The sequence below is a fragment of the Chroicocephalus ridibundus genome, chromosome Z (assembly GCF_963924245.1).
Source record: "Chroicocephalus ridibundus chromosome Z, bChrRid1.1, whole genome shotgun sequence".
NCBI classification, from domain to species: domain Eukaryota; kingdom Metazoa; phylum Chordata; class Aves; order Charadriiformes; family Laridae; genus Chroicocephalus; species Chroicocephalus ridibundus.
Window position 1 is genome coordinate 58878165 of NC_086316.1, and position 12753 is coordinate 58890917.

At 41.6% G+C, this 12753-nt stretch overlaps 1 protein-coding gene across 1 annotated transcript; it reads right to left on the bottom strand.

Annotated features, from left to right (window-relative positions):
• Positions 1-2432: 2432 nt before the first annotated feature.
• ANKRA2 (ankyrin repeat family A member 2) lies at positions 2433-12741 on the bottom strand. The gene is made up of 9 exons (XM_063319763.1): positions 12662-12741; positions 11396-11799; positions 9181-9339; positions 7688-7753; positions 5035-5132; positions 4727-4852; positions 4272-4338; positions 4100-4180; positions 2433-3040 (listed from the first exon to the last, which is right to left on the bottom strand). The coding sequence occupies exons 2-9, from the start codon at positions 11694-11696 to the stop codon at positions 2985-2987; spliced, it is 954 nt and encodes a 317-aa protein (XP_063175833.1). The 5' UTR covers positions 11697-11799; positions 12662-12741; the 3' UTR covers positions 2433-2984.
• Between the last annotated feature and the right edge of the window lie 12 nt (positions 12742-12753).

Consider the following 12753-nt stretch of genomic DNA (forward strand, 5'->3'; position numbering starts at 1 on the left):
TGGATTTGGGGTGGGAAATAGTGTTGGTAGCACACTGCTGGTTTTGGTTGTTGCTAAGCTCCCAGGGCCTTTTCTGCTTCTCACACCGCCCTGCCAGCGGGAAGGCTGGGGGTGCACAAGAAGCTGGGAGGGGACACAGCCGGGACAGTTGACCCCACCTGGCCAAAGGGCTATTCCGTACCATATGGAATCACGCTCAGCAATAAAAGCTGGGGGAAGAAGAAGAAGCACGGGGGAGACGTTCAGAGTTATGGCGTTTGTCTTCCCAAGTCATCATTATGCATGATAGAGCCCTGCGTTCCTGGAGATGGCTGAACACCTGCCTGCCCATGGGAATCAGTGAACTAATTCCATATTTTACTTTGCTTGTGTGCGTGGCTTTTGCTTTACCCATTAAACTGTATTTATCTCGACCCACAAGTTTTTCCTCACTTTTACTTTTCCATTTCTCTCCCACATCCCAGCTGGGGGAAGTGAGTGGCTGCATGATCCTAGCTGTCGGCTGGGTTAAACCACACCACCATTAAATCCCAGTATTTCTAGTATGCGATTTTACAGTAATTACCACTTCATGTTATTGTAAAATTACTTACAATAAAACTTATTTTTCTAGATTTTGATTTCCCTCTCTTGCTTCCAAGGCATGTCAGATTTACTGTTTCTTTCATCTGATTTAATCACGCATGATACGGTAGAACTGGTGTAAACCCTACATAAAAATACCAGTGTCAAAGCCTGGGAGGCAGATAATACTCGCTTAAATGCAGTAAGGGTTTCACCAACACCTGCAAGACTGGTTACATTTTCTTGCTTCAACTCCCTTAAGGTTCATTCCATTTCAGATTTCAGCTTCATGAAAGAAATGGATTTCTGGACTGGCTCTCAAACAACATTTGCGAGTTTAATTCTCACCCGATTTACACCTTCTGTACGCCACAGATGTTGCAGTACAGAGTCAGAGGGAAACTTGGCCAGAAATTTCTCTGTATCTGACTCAAAGAACTCGGCTGGATTATTCTTCAGCCTTCCAGTGCCTTTGGTCAGGATCATAGTACATGTACTTTAAACAGTATTGATTTCCTTTGTTTATGGAATGATTTTCAAGTAGAAAAATTAAACATTGTAGAGACACTATGCAAGGCATACAGTAACTTACCTGGGTCCACTCATGTTTTGTGAGCTCTTCGGGAGAGTAAATTGGAGACTGGGCTCACCACCCATGGACCGAGGAAGAAAGGCACGGATTAGGGGCATACATCTGCGAATAGATGCCAGACCTCTAGTGGACACAATGGAGAAATGCTTGTGGAAATACATCGACACCACAGGGGGATCTGTATGCGCCATCGGGGAAAAGCTGAAGTATCTCTTTCAAAAGCTTATCTGTTATTTGTGCAAAACTGTAACATCCCATCACTCAGTCTAGTTTTGATTAAGTGCAATGGTCCCAGAAAATCAGTTAATATTGCCTGATTTTTCAACTACTTTCAAAATCATACTAAATCATAATTGCCATTCTAAATAAACAGCTACACTAGGACATCCCTCCAAACTAGGATATGAGAGGCTGGAAAGCAGCCCCACGGAGAGAGATCTGGGGGTTTGTGTTGATGGCAAGTTGAACATGAGGCAGCTGTGTGCCCTGGCAGCCAACAGAGACAATCGTGTCCTGGGGTGCACGAAGCACAGCATAGCCAGCCGGTTGAGGGAGGTGATTGTCCCACTCTACACTGTGCTGATACAGCCCCACATCAAATTATGAGAGTGTGTCCAGCGGAGGGCGACCAAGGTAGTGAAATGTCTCAAGGGCAAGACTTAGGAGGAGCGGCTGAGGTCAGTTGGTTTGCCCAGCTCAGCTCAGGCTGAGGGGTGACCTTATCACAGTCTACAACTTCCTCAACAGGGGCAGCAGAGGGGGGGTGCTGATCTCCTCTCGCTGGTGACCCATGATAGGACACAAGGAAACACAATGAAGCTGTGTCAGGGAAAGTCCAAACTGGACATCAGGAAAAGGTTCTTCACTGAGAGGGTGGTCAGTCACTGCGACAGGGTCCCCATGGAAGTGGTCACAGCTCCAAGCCTGTCAGAGTTCAAGGACCATCTGGGTGATGCTCTTAGTCGTATGGTTTAGTTTTAGGTACTCCTGGGAGGAGCAGGGACCTGAACAGGGAGTTGTAGGTCCCTTCCAACTCAAGGGATCCCAAGGACCACACTTTGGCTGAAGAAGGCTGGAATGCAGTAGGCTCTGGCTTCTCTTCCCATGCAGCTGATGTCTACTTTCGGCCACTGCAGGGAGGATATTTAGGAGCTAGGAATTCTGTGCTTGCAATTAGACTTCCTTATATCAGAGACATTTCTACCTAGGAGGCCCTGGCCTACTTGCTTCAGGACTACAACAAGAAAGCAGAGGCAGGTGGAAAGAAATTAGGTACGAATTAAATTACCATTACCAAAGTCTTTCAATTTATTACCAACTTCTTAAAAATGAGACAGCCAAAAGCAGTAGTATTAGCTGGAGATCTTGAAAACAATCACACATGGTGCACATTTTGGTATTAATACAGTAAAGATATGCATCTTGTATGGTGACATACCTCAGCATCTAAACAAATTTCTTCCCGTGAATACATATCAATAATGCAATTGTGGACAACAATGTGAAGACAGACACGTGGCCCAGTGCCACACACTGCACTCAGTGTATACATTTATAGTCAAATCTGGATTTATTTACAAAGTCTTTCATGCACAACTGACTTTTTCTTCTAAAATGATATAAAATATATTTAAGAAAAGGATCACATCGCATATTTCTATGATTAATAACGAAAGAAGAGGAAGAATATTAAAAAGATTAACTAAAGACAGCAAACAGTTGAATGGAGATAAATTTACAAAACAAACAACCTTTATCACTGATTAGAGGGCTAAAAACCACTGCAATTCTCCACGCCAAGAACAGACACCCACAGAAGAGCCAACGATTATTCCTTGATATTTTGAAGTAGCCTTAATAAATGAGACTCAATAACCTGTTGGACTAAAGCAGATAAAAAAATTCAGGTTAATCAGTGTTCCATGTTTTTTCACATTTTTAGAGTTGTGCTATTATTTCCTGGCAGATGCCAGCTTGTCCTGTACAATCATTTAATAAAAAAAGAGGAATAAATTCACGCTGGGAATAGTTTGCATCCCTTCAGAAATAAAAGTCTCATATAATGCAAAAACCATACACCCAGTAAGGCAGATGATGAGTTTTGGAAGTGATGATCTGTTCTCTGGTTTGAATAGGCAGATAGCACACAGAAAGCAAAACTTTAAGACTAAAAATGGAAAGTGGGAAAAAACATTCATTAGAAACTACCCCTGTGGAACATTTTGAGATTGAACTCTTGAAGTAGTCCTACATCTAGACATCTGTGAAGTTACAGGCTCTCCCATTAGCACGGGGCTCTTCCTGGAGAAGCTACACATACCACTGCTGGGCTTATTTTTTGAGTCAGTTCACTTCTGTAATGGCAGACATTTCATAGCTTTCAAAATGAAGGCAGCATGAGGGGAAAACAATGATGAGTCCCTTCTTTGCCTCTGTTTTCCGGAACCAAGTAAGCCAGTCTAGTTCACTGATCCTGGCACTATTACTGTCTGCCTCCAAGATAAATGAGAGCTAGAGCTAGTCTGACAGGGGAAGAAGGTTTGGAATGATGCGATGTAGTTTGCAAATCAACAGAGCGCCAGGGTTTGGGAGGGCCCCAGCCTCTTACCATTGTCCAGTGCAACACACACTCCTTTGCACAGGCTGGAGCAGGAGCAGATCCGCTCCCCTTGTCTGGATCAGGGCTGCATTAGCCCTGCACACCATTATTCGTGCCCACAGATGCAGATCCAGGTCAGCGACATTCTCTTCCTAGGTACCCAGCTTTCTGAGACAGGGGCGGAAACTCCTACCCATTTTGAGCTGGTACGTTTCGGTGTATTAACACTTGTAGGACAGGGATTTTCCTTACAGCTGCAAAACCTCTACTAGGCCATTACAGCAGCTATATAAACAAGGATCAGTAAAAACAAAAATCAAATAATTTACATTTGCAATACTTACCACTCCGATAGCCCAAGGCTACAGCCAAATCCATGGAATTATAGCCAGCATCTGTTTCAATAGTTGGATCAGCACCACTTTCTATGTAAAACAGGAAAAGAAACCCATATTTCTAACTATGAAAACTGATAGATCGTCATTACTGATAATTCTGTTTGTACAGTCTGCTTACCAAGGAGAATTTTTACACATTTCACATGGTTCCCATGTACTGCATATAGTAGAGGTGTGCCTCCATTCTGCAAAAGCAGAGAAAAGCCTCAGACACTTAATGATTGAGCAGTGTGCAACTGTAATTCCTTAACACACCAGTATATGTATCAGTAAGAGACTTCACAAGTTTTATAAAAATGAGGTTCCATTTTGGTTCTTCAAAACTTCCATCTTTTTTTGCCTACTGTTTAGGCTGTAAGCTCACCCTTCTACAAGGATTCAGCGTTAGTCTCATTCTCTTTTTACCAAGAAGTCAGAACTAGTAGGGCCAACTTCTCTTATCCTATGGAAGTTTTGAAACTCTCAGGTATTTCAGAAGAGGTAGAACAATTTCCAAACCTAAGCCAGCGCTGTGCCCTATTTCAAATTTCTGACCAAATCACCCTCTGATGTAAATTCAAGCCAAAGTCTTACCCAGTCATACTCATTGACATCAACTCCACAGTCAAGCAGCATTTTGACAATATCTGTGTAACCTTTACTGCAAGCCAGTGATAGGGCACTTTCTCGCCCTTTACCCAAAATCTGAGGATCTGCACCCTGAAATAACAATAATAATTAAAAAAAATAATCAAATTAACCACTTCTTTTTTTAAAACATGAGGATTCACACAGAACTTAACTTTAAAACCTTTACATGTATAGCAGCATTGAAAAACTTAGGAAGGCAAATTGAACTAAAAAGTAAATAAATTTAAAATTAAGTGTAGTTTTTTCCTTACATTCTGGAGGAGAAATTCCACTACTGCGATCTGCCCGTGAGCTGCAGCCCACATCAGAGGGGTAAATCCTTCTTCATCCTTATGATTGATTACATTTTCTGTTTAAAGAAAAACACGTAGTTTAGTAATCACTTTCACTAATGCACTGGATGAAGGCTGGAAACATACCCTGTGCCCCATGCCACTGCCCGGAACACTATCCTGGGCCTTGAAAAGCAAGTCCTGTGGCGACATGGTACCCCAGAGAGAATTGAGTCGGACAACGCGACTCATTTCCGAAACAGCCTCATAGACACCTGGGCCAAAGAGCATGGTATCGAGTGGGTGTATCACATCCCCTATCACGCACCAGCCTCTGGGAAGATAGAACGATACAATGGACTGTTAAAAACTACACTGAGAGCAATGGGTGGTGGGACTTTCAAACACTGGGATACACATTTAGCAAAAGCTACCTGGCTAGTTAACACCAGGGGATCTAACAATCGGGCTGGCCCTGCCCAATCAAAACTTCCACGTACTGTAGAAGGGGATAAAGTCCCCGTAGTGCACATGAAGAATATGCTAGGGAAGACAGTCTGGGTTAGTCCTGCCTCAGGCAAAGGCAAACCCATCCGTGGGATTGCTTTTGCCCAAGGACCTGGGTGCACTTGGTGGGTGATGCGGAAGGATGGGGAAGTCCGATGTGTACCTCATGGGGATCTGATTTTGGGCGAGAATAGCCAATGAATCAGATTGTGTGCTGTTAATTGCTAAGTAACACTGTCACTGTATGTCCTCATTGCTATAATTGCTATCAGTTGTACTACAAGTAAGGCATAGGGATGATGGGATAAGAACTGATCTCAGCAGCTGGCGCCCAGCAGTTTCCTCAAGATCTACATCTTCAGCCCACGGACCGCGTGCATGAGCCACACCAGGTGCACCAGTCACAAGCTCCGAAAAATACAGCATGCAACAGACCAGCACCACACCGCATCTCACCTGCCCTGAGAGACTGTTCCAACAGATGGAGCCCAAAGCTGTGGATTAAAAGAACTCAACGGACACTTTGGAGGGATGGCCCATAAACTAAGGGCATTGTATGTGTGTATATATATATATATATATAACAGGGGAAAGTGGTGGCAATTCATTGGAACCTGCTGGGCATGGCATAGATGGTATGGAATAAGGGGTGGATAATGTCCTGGTTCCGGTGGGGATAGGGTTAATTTTCCCTTGTATTCCATGCCATGTGAGCCACGCCCACCCTGAGCTGCCGGGGGAGGGGGCAGGAAGTTGCTGCTTAAAAGCGGGCTGGGGCATCCCGGGTCCGGCCAGTCGGCGAGCGCGGTTCCGTAATCACGTTTGTATATTCCCCTATCCGTGTTGTTGTTGTTTGCCTGTTCCCTTTGTTGTTCTGTTAAACTGCCTTTGTCTCAACCCAAGAGTCTTGCCTTTTCTTACAATCCTTCCTGTATTAGGAAGGCGCGAGCGAGTGGCACGTGGTTCTTTGTTGCCGTCTGAGGCCAAACCACGACAGTTTTATAAATCAAGCTCTGTTTATACTCAGAAATGTTACAAGTTGTCTGTAATCTGGGCTTTATCTTAGGAAAAGAAAGAAGGGCTGCTTGAAAAATAACGAGGTACATTCTGTATTATACTGTAGGAAAGCATTTTTTTTTTTTTTTCAACAGAGTAAGCCACACATTCTTGTAAAGAATTAGCTTGTAGAGCAATATAGATGGCATAACTCCATTCACCCCCAAAGTTCATGTAATCAACAGGGGGCTTTGTGGAAACAATTAAGATCTACTTCAAGTGCAGCTGGAAGAAGGAAAAAACTTCTTTTTAACAATTGTCTGACTGAAACAGTTGAATTTTATTTTATTTTTTATATCTAAGTACTTAAAAAAATCCCACACTTATCATAGCACTATAATATGCATTTTTAACTATCACTGACACCCCAGAATAGATTTGCTTTCCATATACATGGCTCTTTACAAAATATATAGACTCGGCAAGTCATTACCCGCTTGTCCAGTAAATATTTCTACAAAAACGCACTGAAAGCACGACTGATTACTAATAGTACAATAAGAATATACTATTAACAGTTTTCAAGTCAATATATTGAGTTGAAATTTTGTATATGTATTATGGACACACAAGTGTCACACTGAAGACAGAACTCAGAATAAGCAGCACTATTATATTGCAGGTGTGAGCCATGGCTTAAATTACCAACATATAGCTCTATATGTCAATTGATTAAACAGAACTGGAAAGCCACCATTAGTAAAAATGTACAAAGATGTACTTTCTAATGTACAAAGATAATTTAAAAGAAATTATTCTTCTTCTCATAGAACTAACATTCTCTTCTCATTTCCATGGATTACCTATGTAGCTGGGGAGCAGGGGGAAGAAGGGATTTACCTACACCTCCTATTAACTCTAATGTTTAATTTAAAACACAAATCAGAGCAATGAGTGAATAAAAAAACTAATGTGAAATACTAGTTCACATCTGCAAAGAACAGATACCTCAAATATCCTTCAATTTGTACAAGAAATTAGGATTTACTTCTTTTTTAATACAGCTTTGGGGAAAAAGTCAAGCACAACATGGTATTAAAGGAAGGCATTTAACTTCCCTCTTTCTCACCTTGTTCAATACGTGTGGCCAGATACAACATTTCTCCCTGAGCAGCCAGCTGATGAACGGATAAAGCTGAAAAAAGGGAAGCAAAGGCATGTGTTACACCCACCAGTTTTCATTCTGCTCTATTTGAAGCTGGGCGTAACGTGCACATTGTCTTGACCAGTACAGAACTTGGATTTGAGCGTGTAGATAGGTTTCACCTTATACTCCAAACCAGAATCACTATCTTAAAAATAGAAAAGTTTCCAAAGAGTTTCATAGGTTTAGGTAATTTTTTAACCAATGTATAAATCATACTAGAAAGCAAAGATACTTCCTACGCTGACTCTGTACAATGCAACATGCTCTCTTCTCTGCTGCTTGGTCAGCAACCCAAGATCACATTAAGAACATTTATCAAATGAAAATAAGTATCTTTTGATAAATTAAGGCTGTGTAGTTTAAAAATGACATCTAAGAGATCACATGGTATCAGGGAACCTATCATTCTCCTCAATAAAGCCCACAGCATAACTCTCACTCACTACAGTGTGGAATAGATCAGACATTACAAAACTATACATAACATGACATCTACAGGGGAAGAAAACGATTGTGGGTTTGTGGGGTTTTATTTTTGATAAAAAGTACTAAGCATTAAAAGCGGAATAATTCCTAAGAGATTATGAAGAAAAAAAAATAATCTCTGATCCCCCAGTAAACACTGTACGGTTTTGATGATTATAACTTCGAGCAGGTCTGAAAGGTGCTCAGGAGGGAATATATAATAAGTTATCCACATTACATAATAACAAAATTAGCTAATGATTACATAATATGTAAGTGTTTGCTGTCCTCTTCCTATTAACTACGTGAAAGTTTGATATTTTTTTGTCAGAAAGACTGCATATTTTGTTCAGAGGCTTGTGTTGCAGCTCCAGATTAATTCTTCCCATGCAAGGAGCCTTTTTTTTTTTAAACATTAGACTTACAATTTATAGAGGAAATAACTTATAGATTATAGATTTATAGATCATTACAGAAGTAAAATTACAGAGAATTAATTTATAAAGAAAATGCTTGACAATTAAGAATGACAAAACCCCATAAATAATACTGACGCCTTGACTTTCAAGGTCCATGGCAATCACATTTGCAGTACTCTGCAGCACTAGTCATCTAATGTTAAAAAATTTTAGAAGATGCACAAGTTCTGAAAACAAGTATATGACACACATTAACTTAAAGCTTAGAAAGGATCAGAAAAATATTTACCTACATTTTCTAATCAAGAGTGGATCCCTTCTGGAAAATGCACTTCATTCATGAATTCAATAGAGCAGGTGGATTACTATTTTATGGTTGGAACCATGTGAAATTAGACAAGACTATCTCAATGTTTTTTTCCTATATTAAAGTTCATTGCTACACCAAAGAAAAAATATGGAAAAATCTGTCAAGCATCTAACATACAGTTCACAAAATAATTATTAACAGTAAGGCAGAAGGATACTTACAGTTTACAAGCAGAGGTGTTGTAGAGACTTCGTTTCCCCTGTGTTTGTTAGTTAGGGTAGTTGACTGTTTTATTGGTGAGAAATGCTTAGTAGTTGATGGAGTATAAACATGTCTTACTTGGATACCAGGGGAAGGAGAAGTGTGGATGTTGCATTCAGCTACATTGAGCAGAGAAAACAGACAGGATTTTAGTACTATTAAGAGTATTGAAAGCAAGCCACAGATTCTAAGTCAAACTAGAAAGCACCAGTATCACAAGATCTTTAAAACCCATGTTAAGTAATCTTTGTGACATGTGCTTTTTCCACTGTGCATTATGAGAGTTGAATAAAGGGCTGTATTCATTTCTAGCATAAAACAATGCTGTTACCCCATGCGTTCAGTATGGTGTAATGTCACCCAGAGACAAGTTGGTGTCTAAATGAGGTAAGCCTTTGTCTAGACTTTCAAGCCTAGACTTTCTAGACACCTGGCATGGATTTATCAAGTAGGACAGCCCCACTTAGCCTCACACATCCCTACTAACTCTCTCCAGTGCAATAACATGATGCAGCTCTGGTCAGCCATGCAGTCAGGTTTTGTCTAGTCCCTAACCCATGTACTGCATGAGTGAAGATAACCTTCACTAGTTTTCTTCACCGGGACTTTTTCCATTCCGGCTGGATAAAATTGTAACTGCATTATGAATGCTTTATGAATACTTATCCATCAGGAAGAGAGATATTCCACACTAACTTACATAAAATGCAATAGCAGGTCACCACTTAGACTTCAAGAAGTCATTCAGTGCTGCTGTGCTCATTTATACTAACTCTTCTAGTTTTCCATTAGAATCTTATTTTATTAAAGAAGATATATATATATATATATATATATATGTGTTATCTTGGCCGCTAATTCTCAAAAGTACCTTTAGATTTTGAAAAGTAGCTGAGAAGCCAAATAATTTTTAAGAAGCTAATTGATTAGATACTGGAAAGACATATTGGAGGATTAAACTCCATTACTGGCTAAATTGATTCAACACCAGTGTGCACTAGTAATTAATGACTGGAAGCTAACTAACATACACACTGAATTCGCACCATAGAGAACTTCATGATCATAAGCCCAAGCGCAAATCTGGTGAGAGAACCAATTAAAAGAAGTAGAGGGTAACAGGATGAAAACAAAGTTACATTTTGTTTACCAATCAAATTGCTACAGCCCACATGATCAAATTAAGAGACCTACCAGGTGTTTTTGACCTGCGGTCCCTGGATCTGCAGCACTACTTCTAAAGGGTTCACAAGTGTTACCTAAGAAAAACAACCCTATCGCTGATGGGTCTAAATTTGCCATTCAGGTCTGCAGCTCCACTAGTAAGCACTTAGGGCCTGCAAATCAAAAAAGTTTGAAAATTACAATGGCTGAACTGCAGCCAAAAATACAGATCAGAGAAACCAATCAAAATCCACAGTAGGTCTGTATTTGTTACAGGAAATGGGTCAAATTCAACCTTACGAAAAGGTACATCACCCTAAGAGTCTGAAATATGACAGTGAGTACTGGAACCCGCAATTGTTAAGAAGAACTAGATGGAAGTCCTAATTCTGTTTGATATGCTCCGTCATGAAAACACATGGATCGATTCTGATGAAACTGCCCAGAAATGGCTGGAGATTAGCTGCAGATCCAGAATTGGAGCAACACTCACCTTCAAGTAGCTGAATTGGCAGGCCAATCACTGCAACTACAGGCTTTGTACAGCCATATTGATAACACAAAGTGAACCGCATGACCGTTATTTTGTCATCATACTAGTGAAAACATGAAGTGAGCTGCAGAAAGATACTGAAATTGAAATGACCACATAGTGCTTTCTGTAAACACAAACATATTCAACAATGTGCAGCATGTTGTAGGACATGTTACACAAAAGAAGGAAGCTTGTTTTCATAACCAGCACCAGCTCTTATTAAATAACACTAGAGACTTTCTGTGCCACTACTTTTTCAATTAAAAAAATTTAAAAATTAGATTTAAAAAAATAATCAGGTGGGAAATTAATTTTACATTCATAACAAGCATATAATAAAAATGTTAGGGGAAGAAATCTTAGAAGACTATTACTAATTAATACACATATAAGGCAAAGGCTTTTTAAAAAAAAACCATAACCACTTTACAGGATGACACAGCTCACACATAACAATTTGTACCATAAATTTCAACCTTTAAATAAGACAGATGCCACTTCAAGGTCAGAGTTAACTTGGTCTTGAATATTTTTACTGTCCTCCTCATTCAAAGATTTTACAAATCGTGAGCAGACATTCATATCAAATCTATTGGGCAAAATGAATTTCATTCCCATGGTGACACTCTGAGCTTGGCCTTCCTCTGTGCTTGAGTCAAGCTGATTCTCCACTTTTATGTCCGGCATGGGTGGAAGGCTGTAGCTAGTGGGACATTCTTCTACAATTAACTGGGCCCCAGCATCTAAGTTTGTTGAAGATGCCATGGCCTCAGTCATGTCAAAGCTTTATGCAAAATGTTTCTTCATAGTTCCCAGCCAAGAGCAGGTCCAGCCAACCAAGCTGGATCTAAAGAGATCCAGATGTTTGAACAACCTGCAACTGAACACACATAACATGGGTTAACAACAATCCAGTGAAGTAATGCGTAAAACTACACCAAACATGGCTTCCTTTAAGCTTATGGCATTATTAGTCAAAACCTCAGTGAAATATCAGTCTTATTACTGACACAAGTTATCAACAAAACCCTCTGTTTAAATTTTATCATGTGGATATTTAAGCTAAATACCATAATGAAACCAGTAGGAGTTTACTCTAAGTAACATTTCAGAGTATTAGCCTCGTTGCAACAAAAAAACCCCACCACCATCAGACACATTTATACCAAGACATGAGTACGGAGGATAACTTTATTTCCTAAAAACATAACTTGAAGAAAAAATTTCAGTGACTTTACATCCCTTTACAACTCCAAGTCTTCTCATAAGCCGAGTAAAACCAATGGCTTCGACCATACGTGAAGGAAAATGACAAAACCCCTTTTAGACCGACGACAGCAAAACATCACCGGGGGCTTTCTGACAGCCCCGCGGGGGGCCTCCCACCTCGGGCCGGGCTCAGCGGCAGCACCTGGCGGGCGGCACGGCCTGGCAGCCCCGGGCGCTCCTGGAGGCCTCCCCCCGCACTGCGGGCCGCCGGCTGCGGGCCGAAAGGCTCGAAGGCGAGCTGCTGCCATCACCCCCCGCGGACGCTGGGGAGCACCCGCCGCTGCCGCTGTTGCTGCCGCTGTTCCCGCCGCCCCCCCCTCTCGCCCCGACCGACCGACCGACCGACCGACCGACCGACCGACCGACCGACCGACCGACCGACCGACCGACCGACCGACCGACCGACCGACCGACCGACCGACCGACCGACCGACCGACCGACCGACCGCTCCCCGCCCGCAGCCCCGCCTCACCTCCGCGCCTCCGCTTTAGCCGCTGACAGGAAGGCGGAACTGACGCCCTGCCACCGCGCCGCGGTGCTGATTGGCTAGGCCGGGTCGCTCCC